Source organism: Lathamus discolor, chromosome 3, assembly GCF_037157495.1.
Source record: "Lathamus discolor isolate bLatDis1 chromosome 3, bLatDis1.hap1, whole genome shotgun sequence".
In the NCBI taxonomy this organism is placed as follows: Eukaryota; Metazoa; Chordata; class Aves; order Psittaciformes; family Psittacidae; genus Lathamus; species Lathamus discolor.
In genome coordinates, this window is record NC_088886.1 from 82,897,605 (window position 1) to 82,917,761 (window position 20,157).

General features: G+C 37.6%; 1 protein-coding gene across 4 annotated transcripts in view; it reads right to left on the reverse strand.

Annotated features, from left to right (window-relative positions):
• The window catches only part of PARD3B (par-3 family cell polarity regulator beta), a 414,980-nt gene that overhangs the window by 195,602 nt on the left and 199,221 nt on the right, over nt 1-20,157 (reverse strand). For all 4 annotated transcript variants that reach the window (XM_065670133.1, XM_065670134.1, XM_065670132.1 and 1 more), the window contains exons 11-13: nt 9,274-9,459; nt 3,516-3,686; nt 426-555 (exon numbers count right to left, since the gene is read on the reverse strand). In XM_065670133.1, the coding sequence (XP_065526205.1) occupies nt 426-555; nt 3,516-3,686; nt 9,274-9,459 (487 nt within the window). The remainder of the gene's footprint in view (nt 1-425; nt 556-3,515; nt 3,687-9,273; nt 9,460-20,157) is intronic.

Genomic DNA, 20,157 nt, shown 5'->3' on the forward strand with positions numbered 1-20,157 from the left:
AATTTTACCTTAAGTCTAAAATAAGCAAGTGTACTTTACGATCATCACGCCTTTGTATAAATTCATTTAACTTATAATAACCTGGGACATAATCTAAGAATTCAATGCAAAAATCAGTGCACTCATTAAAGATATATAGAAAATAAACATTTTGACAACATATATTTTGCACTCATCATTTGTTTTTTATCCAACCTTACGTGTTGGGGCAACGAGCTAGAAACTGTTACTTAAACTAGAATTTGTGCCAGGAATCTAATTCACAACTTCTGAGTCAGCTCTCCCACCCTCACTGGATCTTCAAGCCTCAAAGTAACATAGTGTGCACTTACTCTAATTAACTGCTTTTATAGAGGCTGTGGATTTCAAAAACCAAAACCACAAAGCACTTTCTTTTAGCGCAGAGAAGGGTATATAGACACTACCTTTTATTCTTTCCTGAGGACTGCATGTTACCAATGGCTGAAAAAGAGTATCATTGCGTCGGGAAGCAGCTGTGAAGTTATGACTCCCATCAAAGGCTGATTTTTGAAGGATTCCCTGGTCTGTGCGTTCCTAAGGGAAAAACAGAACCACACATTGTAACAAAAACCCCTAAATGTTCAACAATGCAGAAGATCAGCCATCACTACAGACAGTGCAGAAACACACTGTAACGTAATGTGTTCACTGTACATTGGTTCCTTTCAAATGAGAACTTGAAAGACATCTTCAAAATTACTGTCTGTTTTGCTGACCATGAAATCAGACAATATCTAAGCTATAACAATCATTAAGGATGATGCACAAAAACGAAGACTGGTTTGGTTTTTTTTTTTTATGACCCACAACTGGCTTCATTCAAATTCTCCATCTGGGAGGGCAGCTTGTGACATTGTCAACACAAGAACACGGGCAATGCCAATGGTATTTTTCTGCCAGCCAGCTGGTTCCCTTCTCTCAGAGACTGAGTGCATATGTTCCGATGATCACACACTAGAGCAGTTTTGCAAGTAAAGTTACACCAAACTCCCAAACGCAGGTCTTCTGGCTAGCAGCTAAACAAACTCCTGTCACACCTCTAGTCAGCTTTTTTTTTCAGATATTTCCCACCCCCCATACATGCCATATCGCCTAATTTATTCTCCTGAGCAGTTGCTCAAAAGAAAAAAGGGGGGAGGGGAAATAAATCACAGATTCTAAAACTGGGACAGACCCAGAAAGATGTTTCTGTACTTGTTATTCGGGAAAAACAGAAAACCCACAGAGGGGACTTACTGTGCATAGTTTTCAAAATAACCTTTATAGTTTCTGTGATTTTATATCTGCTTTTTAAAGGGGCCTCCAACTGTCTTCTATTTTTAAACTGCATGTTCATTACGCCAGCAAATGTTATGCTAAATATACCATTCCTTAAATCTCATATAGTCACATCTCCAGAAGAAATGCATGTATCTAACCCTTACAATTTCCTTGTAAAATGATACAAAGGATTTAATCCATTGCAAGTGATAGCCTGCAAACCAATGCAAAAGGACAGTATGTTACATCACCTTGCAACCTGCCTTTCAAGCTGAATAATAGTAATAATAACAGCAACAACAATAACAATGGGCTAATAACAATTAAAATTAATAATAAAATGGCAAAAACTGCAACTCAGAACTCAAATCAATGCTGGAATGCTCCTGTTAACAATCCAGTTACAAACGTAGTCCTAGTGGACAAAGCACATGCAACATGCTCTCCTCCTTTTCAGTGCAGCATGAGGTATTTGACATAACTATTTTGAACCTCTGTACAGAAACACACACACCACACAGCCACTGACAATTATGTTTCTTCTTGCTACTGGAAATCCTTCAGTTTACGTAAGATACTGGTAGCTAAATTAAGCCTTGCAATATCCCAACCACTACTACACTGGAGACTTGTACCCAGTGGGATAGAGAGCCTTAAGTTAACATCAACAACAAATCTGCTTTTCCAGCTCTTTGATAAATGACACAATCAATATCCTAGCAACTGATCAGTAACCAGCCTAATTAGAGTGTTCAGCTTATAAAACATGGCTGTCATGGAAGACCTCCATTAGTGTCCTGACCAATAAAAACAATAATGCATTTCTAAACATACTCTCCTTCTACCAAGCTGAGATGCAGTACTTGGGAAGCTGTTTTGGGGAAAGGGAAGAATGGGCAACAACCCATTTCTGCTATGGTCTCCAGGCTCAAATGGAATTAAAATTGAACCTAAAGACTACCCTATAAAAATTAAATGAATTCTATTCAATCAAGACTTCATTATGCATTCTTTATAGGGCATGAGTCAAGATTATTTACCACTTTCATATATCTGGATAATATACAAAACTACACACTTAACTATAAAAAGCAGTCTCATACCTTTATAAGGTCAATCTGATGTCTCAGTGCAAGTTTTTCTCTTTCAAAGTTTAGCTTTTGTTAAATGAAGAAAACTTGCAGGAGCGAGCTTTATTTGAAGGTGAGCTATCTTTCTTATGTCACATGAGTGCACAAGAAATACAACATACACTTCATAATTTTTCCTACAGTATAATGCTATGTCTCATGCAAAATGAAAGCAAAAATCCTCCAACACATTCCAAAATTCTTAATGAGTATTTCTCGTATTTCCCTGGCACGACTGACATCAGTGAAGCTTTTGCAGAGTGTCCTCCCAAAGTCTGGCAAGTAATATACTTCTAGATCTATTTCTCAGTCAATCAATGATGGTAGTAAATCAAATACGAAATTATCAAGAAAATACTAAAAGTTAATGATACTAAAATAGATCTGCATTCTTTTTCCCTGTCTGATATTTTATACAAATGCACCCACAAACATGACTGTTCTTAATATCTGAAAATGTTCCAGCAATGTTTATTAAGTAAGAATCTTGAAATCATCTCTTGGAATTCTATAAAGGGATTTATTACAACCTTTTAATAGCCCAAATCCACTCATGCATTTTTATTTTAAGGAACTGCACAGATGTTAAAAAACTACTAAAATTTTACTCTAGGGTCAACAGTAAAACTGGAGCGGCGTAGCCATTACACATACACACATCTATGTGAGATGAAGAGTGTGTACATTTCCATGAGGTTTAGAAAGCATAACCATTAAAATTTCTTTCTCTTATTTTGTTACCTTACTTAAGCGATTTTTATGGTAATCAATTCAGAAACCCATCCTGAAGGGGTGGTTTTAACTGACCAGGGAAAGTAAAATATTAATTACTTGATGGTTAAAAGAAAAAAGAAAGAAAGTGGGGGGACAGAACCAGAACACACATACACGCACACACGCACACGCACAAATAACAGGCAACTTTTAGCCTGGTCTCAACAGAAACAGCAGGACCAGGAGATATCAACAAGAAACACTCCAGGAAACCAAGAATTCATTCTGCCAGGTCTCTGTGTGACCCATACTTCAGCCACCATATCTCTTGTATGAAGAAACACTGGGACCAGAAAGACATTCATCTAACAAATGCATTTATTGCTTCACCTCTGTCTGCACCTCTAGTCTCCTGAGAACTATCAGCTGGATCCTCCCACGAATGTTCCCCTCCATGGACATGGAGCGCCTCAGTGTTTCCATAGCCTCGTGATTTGACTTGCCCAGAAGAGACTCCCCATTTACTGCAACAAGCTGATCATTTACTCGCAAACGACCATCCTACAAGCAAAAAATATAACCAAAAGGTTAAAAAAAATATTATTAGACAGAAGTGCTACATACAGGAAAGCAAGATACAGGCAATCAGATATTATTTTCTAAAATTTAAGAAACAAGAGACTGCATAGTAACAGAGAAATCTGCGGCCATTAATTGGCCTTCTTTTTTCCCCTCCTTCTACTCTACTTTGGGAAGAGCTCACAGGGCAATTGCAAACACAGAAGCGCATGTACACACTGCTGTTTTTCTTGCATATACAATTTAATTCGTATCAGTTCTAAAAATAAAACAGGAAAAGAAGCATTCGATTAGTTAAAAGGACCCACATGATAGCTGTTAGTATCTGCACTGCAAACACAAAGGAGCACTGCAAACACAAAGGAGTACTGCAATGTTATTTTCCATGCATTATTATCTGCTATTAGGGTCTGGCAAGAAACAGCTCCAAAAATTTTGTCTTATAGTCTCACTAGTGTCTATCTTATCACAATTACCATGCCACCATATGGGGTAGTGTTCTCAGTTCGGAATGGTTAAGGCTTAAGCATCCTTATTTTAATTAATGCCATCCAAGTATTTTAACATCTAAACCTGCTGTCAATAACAAAATTGGGGTTGAGCCATATCAAGTAGCCTATGCTTTGAAAGAAAAAAGTCATTCAGTTTCAATGGCCAAGGTTAACCAACATTTGTGGGTGTCATAAAATCATGAACACTGCTATTTTGTGACTTAGGAGTCGTAGTGCTGTTGCCATTATTACCTGTGATTTATTTCTTTTCATAAAAGCATGTGCCATAGACTTTTCTCTCTTTAAAAAGAGGATAAGGTCTATTTAATTAAGAGACAAGAATTTCTTTTTAAGCTAGTCAAGTTCACAATTATCAGGTTGGCATAATTCCTCAAAGGAAGAGAAAGAGTAAGAAACTGGAGACATCCAGCATAGAAGGGCAGTAAAGAAAGAATGTCAGTGAAAGAACTTGGACAGAAATACACTGCTTAGGTAAAATGAATCTGATTCATTCATAGGCTCAACTACATACTCTTCATACAGTATTTTTCTGAACTATTTACATATTTCATGCATTTAAGTAATCAAAACCACATACACTTTTTGATTTTTATTTTTTCTATCACTAAGATGTTCAATTAGCTCTTCTGCTATTGCTGCCAAGTCTAAGTCATTGGTGCTCAAGTAAGTTACAGCAGCAGTGAAAAACCCAGCTTTAGTAAGTGATATTTTTGTTGGAACTGGATATCGTCATTACTATGGCAGAGTATGAATAGCCACAGAGCTGAAGAAGAAGAGCACATACTAAAATCCAAAATAAACTGAGAGGGACAAGAAGATGGAAAGACAGAACTGGAACAGTAAGTGAAGGAAAATTAAGAGAAATAAACTTTTCTCAGGAGGGTATGGGAATAGAGGATAGGAAACAGCAATGCCATTTGGAAAAGATACTACTGAAACCTCTCCCACCTCTTCGTTGAACATTTCATGCCAACTTAAATTTACACATAGCCAAAGTCAATAGGTTAACCCCACCCTTTCTCTACATATAAAATGATGCCATCACACATGCTAAAGTTTAAGGAGAGAAGAGTTTAACATTGTTGAACAGGGAGTTTTATTATTTGCACATGTTGCAATTCCTTTGTGTTCTATCAAAATTTGCTGAAATGAATGGAGCCATTCATGGCAACAGGAGTTTAAGGAAAAAAGAACTTATTCTTTTTGAGTTTCTGTAAGGCTTTCAAAATTTTACAGGTTCTCATGTCCTCCTCCTATGGTCCCACAGGTTATTGGATTACTATTTTTCCTTTCTGTGGATGAACACCCATGTATGAATATACGTTAAAGCTTCTTACTAAAGTATATACAAATACAACGTCAAATGCGTCTTGTCATGACTACCTCTATTGACTATGCAACTGTCCTGAACACAATGTGTGTTTTTAAATGAATCACTGCAGCCTCAGAAAGCTCAGAATTGGCCTGATATTTGCCTTGGAATACTTTAGTATGAGACTTTGTGTTTATTTATATTTTAGTAACGTCAGTTCTTAAAGAACTTCTTTAGATGCATCTCCCTTCTTCCCACTCTGGTACGTGATCCATTGTAATGCAAAATTTAACTGGAATTCAACATTCCAGCTATGATCTGAGAAAAAAAAAACACAACAAAAAAAAAGGATGAATACTTTATAAATGCTGATCAACTACACTTGCCAAATCACCTGCACCAGGTAGGTTGGGAGACAGCTGAACACTGTTTTCACACATGCTCAGGTAGAAGTTATTTCACAGAAAAAACTTTTGCTATATTAAAAACTGAAAAAGAAAAAAATAATCCCAATGTCTCACAGTTTCCATTCATAGATTTTCACATCACTGGTGTTATGGCCTGGTTTAGAAGCCTGAACTGCAAGACAATCTGCTTGGCTTAAAACAAAGTAAATGTTGTTTTAACACGTTTTTAACTTTCGTCTCCAAAAGGTAGGTTTCTTTGTGGCTTCCAAGTAGAAAAACAACATTTGGCACTTCAGCAAAACAGTTTTCAAATGCCATCTCCAACACAGCAAGTGAGCTAATCTATTAAAGGGTGACATTACTGTTCCCCTTGCTCATTAAAAACAATTATTCTAATGGAGACTCACAGCAATGGGTAGAACCATACACCCCATGGCTACCGTATTCAGGCAGTCAGTCACAAGACTCTCACTTTTTACAGTAGAGCAGGGAGATATAATGCCATGTTCCTTGTGGAGTTTTGCTTTTAATCGAAGCACACCTTGTTATTTCCCTTATCACATCAGTGACATTTCTCTTAGAAGAAATTCCTTGATGGCATTTACTGGAATCATCCAGTTCCCCCCACACTGCACGCAACAAGCAACAGCACTCAAAAGCCCCAAGGAGGTTCAAGCTACGTCATGTTTGATTTGAACAAACGCACACATATAAAATACTCCATTATTTTTTCTAATAAATGCTCTGCTGCATTTCAGCTGCAGTAGGCAGCAAATACCTCATCATCAGGAATGCATCACAAGTGAAAAGCCAAGATGTCTCAAGATGAACATGAAGGCTGAAATCCCTAAAGTTATGGGGGAAAGACGATGCATTTAAACTCAGTCAAATGTTTGTTTTCTTCACATGAAAGGCTCTGAATAATTATAAATATCAAGTATTCTAGTAACCTCTTTATCTTAGGGATGGTAAAAAATATAGACACTTCAAATTTGCAAAAGGAAGTTAAAAAGAGACATAATGGTTCAATCAGCAAACTCTAAATGCAGAAGTGAGAAAAAGTGAGAGAATTCTCATGTCAGTGACCATTATGATTTCCTCCTGTGAGTTTCCCAAGAAAACCATGTACATTGAAAAGCAAATGCACATGTCTAAATCTGTAACACCCTGTTTCAAAGAGTTACAATGAATAGCATGGGAAAATGCTCTGGACAACTACCAGCTGGAAAGAAAGGCTTTTTTAAAAAAAAAAAAAACAACTTGCTAGAAGAACATATTTAAAATAAGGACAGTAAGGACATCTTTAAATATTTACACACAAAAATGTGCATATTTTTTAACTTGATACAAGAAATTTTATTAGTTGTTAATACCCACTGATTATGTTCTATATAAAGGTCATTAGACAGAAAGACAGCTGTTCTCCATCCATATGCAAGTTAACTGTGGTTCTTAAGACACTGCCAGAATGACTGCATTCCTTGAGTACTTATGAAAAAAAACTCATCAGAAAGATTCTCTCAACAGTTCTGGGTGAAGCTAGAGCCTCAGCTACTACCTCATTTGCTCTGGAGCCTACACTCAGATCTATTGCTACACAGCTGTAATAGGCGAAAGGGTTATAACAAGGTAGAGCAGAGAACAGGTCACAAGACCACAGGTTATCATGAGACAAAACGATCTTCTGGCCATGGTGACTATCTGTGCCAGCTGCCTGTTTACTTTGGTGTGAGCACAGAAATCTTGCTTTGCTATGCAGACCCCTCGTGCCAAGCTTTGGAGTAACTATGGAAAAACACAGAATGGTAAACATACAGAGCTAGAAAAGGTTGTTTTATATGTCTATGATGTGACAAGTTAGGAAGCCAGCCCACTCGTGCTGTCAGATTATGGCTCCACGAGCCTTGCTATTCAAAACACTGAGTTCATCTGCGGCAATACAGACTGTCACAGCAGCTAGTGTGGACAATCACTCAGGAAACACAAACCTGGGAAAGCAAGGAGGGCAGCCACATTTTCACAGTAAAATGAGTTGCAGTTCATAGCAGACATACACATAAACTGAGTTTATCCAGACCTAATTTGTCCAGTTGTTCCTTAATTCATTTCTGATACACAACAAGTAGATCAGCTTATTTCAGTTGTATTTTAGCCCTGAGTTAATCACAGTCAGTATTCTGAACTAGTCTCAGTTATACTTGAGAAGATCTGAGCTTTGAAATAACAGCGGGACTAGGACAGGTAAATAATAGAAGCAGGGAAGTATTAAGCATTGACATCAAAGCTAAATCTTGATTACTGCTATTTACAAGCTGCTGTAAATAGATGATTATGAAAGTTTTAATGCTGTGAACTGTCTTACTCAGCAGGCTGATGTCAGTAGAGGAATTTACATACAATGAATTAAAAGGTATTTTTACAAAAAGAGAAAAGTGAGGAATTGCTGACATAACACAAGAGAAAAAAAATTACCTTATAGATCCAGGGAAGTTAAACATACTAGCCCTGCAAGATTAACACTCTTGTTTCTAATTTCAAGCCTTTTTCCAAGTTTTATTACAGAAAAAACCCGCAATGGTTTTTCCTGAAGATTAGAAAATAACTCAAATACTTTTAAAATCATAAAAATGCCCAGCAGTCCTTATATAGTCCTTAGAGGGAGCACAACAATTCAAACACTTTCATTTACCGATTTAATATTAACAATTCAATCCACCTCAGGAGCAATTGGTAACCTGCATAACTGATGGCAGGCTCAGCCAAGTCACATTTTTATTACAGTGGTAAAAAATCTTTGGAATAAAAAAAGAAAGAAAATGATGAGCTAGCTTTTAATTTACAGCATAAATTAAACTCAGGTTCCTTAACCTCACAGAATCGTCAATTTCTACTTTTTTGTGAAGAAGTTTATCTTTTGATTGTTTTTCATAGGTCTGCCTGTATCACTTTGGGAGGACTAAAATCAGTGCAGATAGACAATAAATGTAGGTATCTGCCATTGAGCCTAACAGCACGCAAGTTTTCCCATGCTCCTCTGTAAGCTGTGGGGAAGCTGGGAGGCAGCCTTTCCTCATACCCACATCCCCTTATCCTTCACCCTTTTACCCATTTCCTACAGCACCCAAATGCCCCCCAAAATTTCCACCAATTCACTTTCCTTTGGGCAAACCCTACCACGCACACCACCATAATCTTGGGACAAAACAGTAGATTTACAGTTCACCTAAAGGAATGAGTGAAAATAAGTTATTACTTCCTAGAATCGAGCGACATTCAGTACTTAACATAGAAACATCAGAAATTTAATGCAGTCACCATCTGATGGGTTTCTTCCATACCTTAAAAGCAGCACCTCCGTGAATAATTGATTTAATGAAAATCCCAAGATCAGCTCCAGTCTCTCGAGATTTGTTGCCTTTTAAGCTCACACCAAGTCCAGCAGATCCAGAATCATTCAGAGGAATCTCAAAGGTCAACTGCTCTGTGGTTTCTGGAGAAAGAATACTGCAGTTCGGCTCTCCTTTCTGTTGGAGAAAACAAGGATGAAAATATGGGTGAAAAGGGGACACAGACAATGTATGAGTTGTACCCATAGGTTCCTAAGATAAAGAACAGTCCTCTTTTCCAGAAAGTGGCTTGAAGAAACAGCCTTATAACCAACAGCACATTTAGCTGACATTTTGTCATGACATGGCTTAAAATGTTATTTTTAATGATACCCACAAATATGCATAAATAGAAGGTAAAATAGCTTAGTTCCACATGATATGAAACTGATGTTGCAGCAGAATATAGAAAAGATACTTACTTTAAACACAGCTGCATTAAAAATGTAAGCCATAAAAATCTCAACATCTTTACATGCAGCTCACAAACTGTAACAAGAGTTGTACTGTTAAATCCCATTCCCTTATAAAATTTGAGATTCATCCTTAAAAAACTATCCTTCCCTTAAACCTGTCTACAGAGGGAAGTTGATGTAACAAAAGCAAGGGTGAGAAACGAAAACACAATAACTTAATCTGCACTAACTCCCTTTGTACATACTTTTAATCCATAGAGGTTTTTTAGGGTTTTTTTTCCCTCCTGGTATAGGTCGATCCCACAATTTTTCCCAGATTAGATTGCCGTTTACAAGAGTGCTAAGTCAAGTATCCAAGTATCCAAGAAAGGATGTTCTCTTACTGTACACTGTATGTGCGGTTTTGTAGGGTTCTATGTGGTTGAGGGGGTAAAGGTTTGCCTGTTCCATCTTTTTAAAGCAAGTTAGAATAATGAAAGTAAACAAAATCAAATTCTTGCCTGAAATATTCATACTGGCACTCTACAGAAAAAAATAGGACAGGAGACTTACTATGGAGTAAAGTGCTCATGGAAGGTATTACTAGAAAAAACTTTATGAAGCACACCCAATTTTACTGCACTCTTCCTTGTCCATATAAATCAAAGACAATTCATTAGTTTATGCTTCTTGTCACTTGGATATTTTTTGTTCTTTGTAACAGGAGTGTTAAAAAATTAATAGGAAAAAACAACATGAAAAGGAAATACAGGGAAGTACAAGTTGAAAAAGATGACTGGGGGTTGCTTGCAAGCGTGTCAAAGTCTTATGTTAAATTATCAAGTAGAGGCCACACACAAGGAGGAGTGAGGTAGCTGGGCAAATCCTCCTTTTACCTAATGAAGTATTGTTTACAGGGCCTAAGCTGCAGTACATACCATATCAATGCAATTGTCAGCAGAGGTACCAGCAGTACAGATATTTTAGCAGCAGCCAGAGTAGTCCCCTATATTCATCTATTATATGGTCTGATCAACAAGAAATTCTGAACCAAGAGCAGAAATTACTGTCCTGAAGCAACAAATGAAGTAACCACTAAGTAAACTTTCATTTATTTCAGATGCCCTTTCACTGATGAGAAGCAGTCACTGGCTAGAGGAATCGCATGAGCCAGAGTGCTAGGACTATAAACCTCAATCCCAATACACACCATGCTTGCATTCTTCCTGGAACGTAACTGCATGATATTAAGTCAACACAATTTGCCTAACTGTGAAATATAAAAATGACATAACACCAACACTGACAATTGTCTTGATGCCAGCACTTGTCTCTAGTATCTGTTACTCATTTGTGCTTTTGTCTTTGTTCACTAGTAGACAATTCTGAGTTACAGATCTGTCACTTTGATTTCTTAGCTGTGGATATTGAAGACATCCTGAACATAACTCCGCAAAACCTACAAATTCATAACCACTGTGAACAATACAGAATGATAATTTGTAAACACTCCTGCTCTGACTTCCTTCAAAAGAATCAGTGTAAGGAAAAAGCCTCACTATTTACTGGCCTTCTAAGAACAGCATTTTGCATTTAAGGTTTTAGAAGAAAGATTTTCTGCCCCATCTTCTGTTTTTCAAAGCATGCATACACTTGCCAGCCAATTCACAACTCTTAGATCAGATCTCTACTCAAATGGAACACCCTGTCCAGATTTGGACAGATGTTTTTCTCAGTGTCCCCAACATGTGATGTCTCCTGCAGCCCTTCAGGACAGTCTAGTTTGTATTACTTTCCTGGTGCCCGAAGCAAGCAGTTCCTGTGTGCTGCTGCTATTTTTTTACTTTAATCCACGACACCTGCACCAGACTCTTGCCCCTTCTGTACGTCAATATTGTGGTTTTGTCTTTCCCAGTACTACAAGGCAAGCAGTGAGGGGGCTTATTGTCACAGGACATGCATCTAGTTCAACATAGTCCAATTATCCTAAAAGACTCTCTTTTTCATTATATTCAACCTTACCATTAAGATCTAGAAAAAGTTGATTTAAAAATAATGCTGAATAGTACTTAAAAGAATTTGTTACCCATGAAGGAGGTGAATGACATTTCAATGATTTCACAGGGACGGGTAACAGGAAAGGAGATGAACGTCTACAAATCATTGATGAATTCATTATCAGACGAAGTAAACTCTGTCTTTACTCCCTTAACATTTTCATTTGCTACTCATTGCGTGACATCTGATAGCAAATGCCTGGTAGTCAGTCCACAACATCAAGACTCACTGTTGCAAATACAAGATTGAAAACTTGTCCTTATGGAAGTATGAGAGAAGCAGTAGAAAGGAGGAAAACCAGATGAGAAATAAAAGGGGATGAACAGAACCTAGAAAAGCTTGATTTCATCCTATACTTGCTAAATGGTCTCAAATTATTATCCTGATGTTAGTGCTCTTCCCAAGGAACACATTTTTACTGATGGCCAAAAGAGCTCCAGCCGTCCTTAAGTTAACAGCTCATCAATTAACTGCTTCATTTGGGCAGCTAATTTCATGAGTGATGGTCCCTCTTCCTAGAATATGCAGGTATGAATATTAAATGCTGCTAGTGACTCATACAGCTGGATTCCTACAGCCTCTATTTCCCTGACTTTGCTAAAACATTATCCCAAGTCATCAATACTTTACAATACAGCAACCATCATCAGCTCAATTATTCTCTGGGAAAGGGAAGTCCTCTTCAATGCACTAATGCTTGAATACTATTAGAAATAGTTCTTATCTCAAGATAGTCCTAGAATCTGAATTCACTCAAACACAGAATGAATGAAAGGAGCTACAACACAAATATGTTTCTAGCCCAGGAAACACTTAAGTTTAATGTTGTAAATTACCCAGTCAACAATCTCATTGTGTATTTTCCATGACAAATGTATCACATTTCAGCACTTCAGGAATTAAATGACAGAGTATTACTGAAGTTGTTCCCTACGGCAGACATAGGTAAGTGACTCAATGGTGCTATGATGAACGAGAAATTTTGGCATAAATTAAAGTCCAGACAGCCCAGTGATAAAACCTCAAGATGGTCAGAACTTTGAGGTGGCCTGGCCTGTACTTTTACTTTAGGATGGGTACACTGGAGACAGCAAAAGGGCTTTCAAACTCTTAAGTATTAATAAAATATACTTAACAGCACAACAGGTTAAAGTTAAAAAAGAAACAAAACAAAACCAAACCAAACCAGCCCCTCCCCTCGCCAAAAAAACTAAACTACACACACACAAAACCAAACCCTCCTCACAAACCCCCACCAAACACTTGAATAATCAGTCTCCACTGCTCATTTTGTCCTTGCTACTGCTCACTTTATCCTTGTTGGGTAGGTGCCTCCTTCAAGCTTTACAACATCTTAGTCTGTCATCTTTCAGTGGCTTCCTCAGCTGCAACAAGCTCTGAACAGTCCCCTCTAGATATGCATGTTTCCCTTCCCAGTCACCTCTGAAACTTAGTGATGTTTGTTCCCTTCTATTTATAGGGGTCTGCCAGCTGCAGCTCCTGCTGCAAAGCTGCCTCGTGGTTGCACCATCCAGCATTCTACCCAGATAGTTCCTGAGCTCTTTCAACTGCTTGCGGAAGACAGTCTCCTCTCTTTCTCTAGGTGGTTTCTCCTGGACCAAATGCAGTAGTCAGAAGTCAAAGAGGCAGTCTGTCTGCTTGCTGTCCAGAATCAGCTGTTAAACAGAATGGAGCAAACAACCGAACAGGCACCATTCCTTACAAGGAAAATTAGGACAGTAATGTTTTCACCTACTGAGATACTTGCATGGTCCTTCAGTAAAATGAATTCTGACATTTACTGAATCATCACAAACCAGACAAAGTTTGGAAAAGTTTGTATGAAGGTGAAAGAATACAGGGTTCGCTAGATTTGGGAGCTGCTAAATAACATTCAGAAATGCAGACTGAATTTATTCAGTCTTTACTCATGGGCCTCAGGATACGTTCAATTAATTGATATTCTGCCAATGATTTTACTTAATTTTTAGACACACATCTATACCTCGGGTCTCTGATTTCTTAAAAGGCTATGATAAAAGATTCTTACAACAACCTAAAATTTTACTGGTATATAATTTTCACCAACAAATTCTCAGTATTTTAAACGGTAATAAAATACTTGTGGCTTTCTCTTATTCCCACAGCACACAAAACCTGCTCAGTCACCCGTACAAACAGAATTGTAACCTTTGAAAAAAGTACTCTACATTGTTTTCTTTCCCTTTCTACTTAGTCCCTGGTTATATCTACTCAATATTGTGTCAATCCTCTATCTACCCTGGGACACCACTTTCAATTAGTCCTTTTATTTAATCTTACAACGCCTGTTCTCATTGACCACGGTACTTTTGATCTGTGGATTTATGATAATCTAATGCATATCTCTCACTGGAAAGGTTGCCTTATTTATCCCCATTGTTCTTTTGCCAAAAGAGAAGCTTACAAAAAAATTAGCTCTCACTTAAGGCAGGAAGGAAATAGCATTTGTTTAACACAACAAGAGACCTTTCAGTACCTGTCTGCTGCCCTTGACCAACACACTATTATGGTCTCTCAATATGCTGGCTGCCCCTTGCCTGCCTGCTCATTTCTGATAAGAGATGCCAACTCCCTGGAGTGCCATTCAGAGCCAAGAGCAAAAGGCAAGAGACCCAGGAGGGTTATTTTCAAAGGCTTATGAAGGAAATAAGACATTTACATGCTTTTGCAATTATTTCTGAAAAGAAAAAAAGAAAAAAATATCTGTAAGAGTTAGAGAACAGCCTTTAAATTGTGGCACCACATAACTATCACTGGCAGAAAAGCTTGAAAAAGAAGTTTTTTCTGCAGAAAAGCAGAAAAGACTGTACGTCCTTATCTGTGCTATTCTTTATGTTATTTCCAAGATCTTCGCCACAATTAAGAAATACTTTGTTGACAGCTCATTTACTCACTATAAAAATCTACACTATATTTGCAACAGATATATAGTAATACTCTTGAAAATAATACTCAAAGGTAATGTACTGTTGTAATCTTGTCACAATCTAGTAAATAACTGAAGTCATTGCTGCATGTATTCATCTTTAGCATTTCTGACAGATGTTTTCAGATTGGCTTCTTTAAAATCATCTGTGTTCCATACTGCAATAAAAACTAAATCGTCACTAATGGCACACCCTGCTAAGACAAAAAAGCCAATAGCAAATCCATGGAGATATATCATACTGTACTTGGATACTTTTTACATTAACACAGCACACTACAAATTTGTGTCATATTAGATAGAATGGTTCTGGTTTGAATTATGTAGACTTCCTGGAATTACAGCTTTGAAAACTGACAAAACTATATACAGCTCTTCACCCAAGACAGATACATCACATTTCACTGTTTACTATTCAGTGTTAGAGGACACTTCAAAACCGGAGATCCTCAGGTTTGCCTGACATGCCTATTTGAGATCCTATAGCAAGTTTCACCCAAGGAAATGGTGTGTCTCTGCAAAAGTGTTTTGTAATTCGATGTAGCACTGCTCTTCAGCTTACAAACGCAGACTCACTTAACCTTTTACGTAACTGTAGGAAACAGAGGAAGAAGATTTAACTTGCTCAGTCCTCAACTGAGGTATGCCCTACTGTGAAAACACCCATTTTCATCCCACGTATGGGGTTAACCATGTACTTAAGCACCCTACTGAGCTGGAGGCTTATGCAGTTAATATATCTTGTCACTTAGATCCTGAAGTCTTATCACTCATGAAGATGGAAGGCTGCATGGTATTTTCAGGGTGAATTTAGGATTGCTGGTACTGCATACCTTCAGAATATATTTCTGGCAAGCAGGTCACAATACTGATGCACAAATACAACTCTTTAGTTGATTTGCTGGTTACTGTTTTAAAGGGAGAGCAAACAAAGCAATAAGCAGTGTATAATTCTTTTATGTCTACTTCAAACACCACATGCACACATTTCATGTAAAGTCAGCCTAAGAAAACCTTTTTCATGGATTCTAAGGCAGAGAGACTTTATTCTTATGGTATGTGGAATAAAGCTGGTGACCCTTGTAAATGGCAAGATACTACAGTTGCCAGTAAGATTTAAGAACTGCCCAAATACTTTGGTTTTATTAAACATAAATACTGTAAATTTGGATAATGCATCTAAAATGTATGGAGACAATTTCTGGTAAGAGACAGACTTTATATGCCTCCATTCTAATGTATACATACTTCTGATTTCATGAAGTGGGCTGCCAAAAACTTTTGGACAATACCAGAGCTGAGACTCATGCTGTCAAGTAAGCAGTTTTCATTTCAATGCTCTGAGGTAGGGTTCCTCAAATTAGGAGGTTTTGGCAGTAATCCTGCAAGCAAATACAGTATCTCATCGTACAAGTAACATTATGCTCTCTCCTTACTTGTCTCCACTCTCTTTCTTTACCAGCAGCCAGAGCACTATTAGAAGTTCCTGCAGGCAGTAAGTGCTATGACCAGAAATTTCAGACCACCCTTTTAGGGTTCATCGTATCGGCTGGAAAATAGGAAGACTGAGGTCTGAAAGACAAATCATTGCTAGATCGTAACATTAATAAGCTTGACAGTGAAAGCAATAGCAGACCAGATGTAGCAAGGTCTCTGCAGCCTTGAAAAGGCTGACTACCACTATTCACACAGAAAAGCACAGTAAACATGTTTGCTGTATTCGTAGTTATATTGGCACTTCACAGCACATGAGAGCTCATTCTGCATTTCAAAATTGTTGGATCTAGTTTAAATTAAAAACAAAAAAATAACTTTTTAAAGATACCTGAATTATTCAAGCAATTTATTCCCCCCTTTGGTAAGTTAAGGAGTCCCACTAAAACCTGGGATAATGGGATACTTTCTGCCACACTTTCTGTTCGCTGTGACAGGAAAGACTGTCACATTCCTTCCAGAGAGGGATCTTCCACTGACTTTTATAACAAGCACAGTAACTAATCGACAAACCTCAGTGCACAGTTTCCAGTACTCTAAGCTATAATGAACTAGTAACCATCTTCTGAAATAGTTAATGAAAGCTAAAAACCTTTGAAGGAGCTCTACTACACAATGTTTTCACTCTACAAAGATACATTTGCGTAGATACAACCTACACTAATTTCTCAAATATTCCAGATAAAGAAAAGCTACGCCAAATTATACACTCTCCTTCAAAAGTTCTTGAAAAAATCACCCCAACAAACCAAAAACCCAGGACTTCTTAAAGCCTACACAGTTTACAAAATTATTCAACAGAAAACATGTCATGTGTGTTCACAATATCCTTCTCTTCATTAACGCAGAACAATTCACGAATTTTATCTTGTACATGTTATTAAAAACCACTACGTATATTGTCCTATCCCCTCGCCCCCATCAGATTCTCCTGCATTTGAACAGCGATAACACAGCGGAGAATTAGTACTTGCTGGAATCGCATTCTGACTGAAATTATTTCACCACTTCTGCTTAATTGAGTTAGAATCAGTGGTTTAACATACCAAAACAGGTGCAAAAATGGTTAAGTCTAGGTTGAAATTCCACCTATCATTTCCTGCACATAAAAAGCCAAGAAGCAATTAAAAGGAAGCCATAGAAATTAAGCTTTGAATATTAAAACCAAAACCGACAATTCAGGCAAAAAAATTTAACTAGGCGAAGACTGAAACATAAACGTTAATCACATGGTAAAGCAGAAAAAGTGCTTAATTGAACTTGCCAGTCATCCTGCTTCCTTTTAACCTGTATGGTACATGTGTGCTATAAAGTAAAAAGAAGACTCAGAGGTAAAGATCAATTACTACATTATATACACTGCTGTTGTTCTGTTAGTTTTTGTTGTAAAAATGCTGTTTTCTCCTTTTCCTCCATTCTTCAGGGATCAGCAAATATGCCATAAACCACAGAAATACTGATTACATTTGAGACTGTCAAAGCTACCTTAAAAAAGAAAAATATGCAAAACCTGTACTATATATGTGCTCTAACTTAAAGAAAAAGGCATTGAAACATTTTCAGTGCTATACTATTTCTGGCAACCGCAGAACAGGCACATTCCTCTGCTTATGTGCATCATATCCTCTATCCTGAAGGCTCATGAAAAGTTACAATAAAGAATTGCACAGGGTCATGGTGTGGAATGGGTTACACCAGAGCTGTTCTCATTCAAGTAGCTTTGCCTGTTTTACCAACACAGGGATAAGGACAGACAATGGGGGTAAGTGATCTTTACATCATTATTTAAAAAAAAATGGCAGCTTCAGATCACACATTCTTCCTGAAGAAAATACATGATGCAACAAATACACATGATCAAAAGATTGTACTTTCAAAACACAACAGAACGATAGCCACAGTTTTATGTGTATTCCGTTCACTTTGATAAGAGCTGGAAAATCCAAATCTGCCCAGTTAAGCCAGTTTCCCTCTGTAATATTCACCATCCTTTCGAAAACAATCAGTGTTACATAGTTTAAAGCCCAAATGCACCTTAAAGAATGCACTAATCACCGGCCACTCAGTAGAGTGCGGTAATTAAGTGAATCAAGATCTTCCCCTGAGTTTTGGAATCAGCTCCTTACTCAGCTGCTACACTGTCAACAGCTGGCATGAATTACTGGGAACATTTGGCTAACTGGATAATAAAGACAACAGCCTGTGGTTGGTCCAAATTCTACTTCACTGGTCTGCTTCAATTACAAAAAAAACCCACAGAACAACCAGAAAACCCCAAACCTCATTAGATCCCCCTTTTCTTTTTTTTTAAACCAGTAATAACACTACAAAGACTGGGTTTTCTATTTTATCCCCTCATTACGTGCAAGCAATACAACTGTACAACTCTTAGATGTTGCATAGGCTGGTGTAACTGAAGGCCCAATTGCCGACAATTTAATGATGCCTGTTTGCACCACTGACTCATCCTCACCCACACACATCCCTCTTGGCTGCCATGGTAAATGTTTGCTATTCTGAATATGTTTTCCTACTTGCTAGAAATTCATCAAGATAGATCACAGTAACAAAACCTCCAAACTCTGCTCCCATCTAGCTTGCTGAAAATATCCGTGAGACCAAGCTTTCTCCAAACCACAGCTTTGTTACAAGGAAAAGTCAAATTGTGTTATTAGAGACCAAGGCAACCAAATGCCACCGCTGATACTTCTTTTTATTACTTGCTTTGTACCCATGCAACTATCAAATTCTCTCCAGAAATCAACCTCGGAACCTGGTTCTCGTGGAGCAACATCTTCATAAGTGGTTTTGTGCCTGGTGTCTAGTGGGTCCAACTTCAGAGGCATCCTTGCCCTAGGAAGCTGTGGGGAGTGAGCATGTTTACTAGCCAGTCCTTTCCCTTTTCCTTATAACAGGTAACAGCGAATCTAAAGAAAACGGCTTCTGAGCTTACAGACCCTGGAGAACTGCTCAAATTAAGAACAAGTCTGATATAAAGCAATTACTTTATTATTGCCAGGCATTAACAAAACCCCCAAGTGTTTAGGTAAACTCTGCATGCATGTTATGTAGCCAGAGCATTCAGTTACAGCTGTCCTTGAAAAATATTGGATTATCCACTGCCTTTCCTCCCAAAACCAAACATTTAAAGTGTTGGCTTTTTTCTCCTCTTTGATCAAAACAGCACTGTAACTTTCGAGGTAGCAGAGGATTAGTCCAATGAGTATCATGGCTGAAGCTAAACACAAACAAAAAAAGCTAAAGCAATTTTAATTTCTTTTTTTTTTAATCTTTGTTGAGACTATTCTCAAACATCTCATGAATTCTAACAAGCATTGTGTTATTATCAACATCTGGTAGCTTAAGGGCATGGTAATCCACACTTTTGCTGTGAGCTACCAAACAGATGTTGCTGAAAGGCTTTTTAATTTTGAAGGGCTGGTTCCATAAAATTACCCAGTGAATTTGTAACTAACATTTGTACTATATTGTTCTTGATTGGGATAACAAGGAACACAGAACAGTATTAGAATTCACGTATCATCTCCCTTACAGTGAAGGCCATCATTTATGCAGCATTCTTTTGCAGAGAAAGCAATCTAAGCGAAGGTCAAGCCAGCAGGATAAATGTGGCTACTTTCTGGATTTCAATCATGCCAGTCATAAGTAAGTCACCTTTTGAAAGGCAGTTGATCCTTACTGTAGGGGCTAGAATTTAATAGCATGCAATTGTGGCAGGTAAAAATTATAAATAACTTTCAGATTCTTCCAGTCTTTTATGCCCACACACTGGTACAGTAATTTCAAAGAGAATTTGTACTATGACAATAAAGAATAAGGTATAATGTTGGGGGATAGGAGAGAGAGAAAAAGAATACATACTTTTTTTAAAAGTATGTTTTCCAAGTGATGTGTTTTATA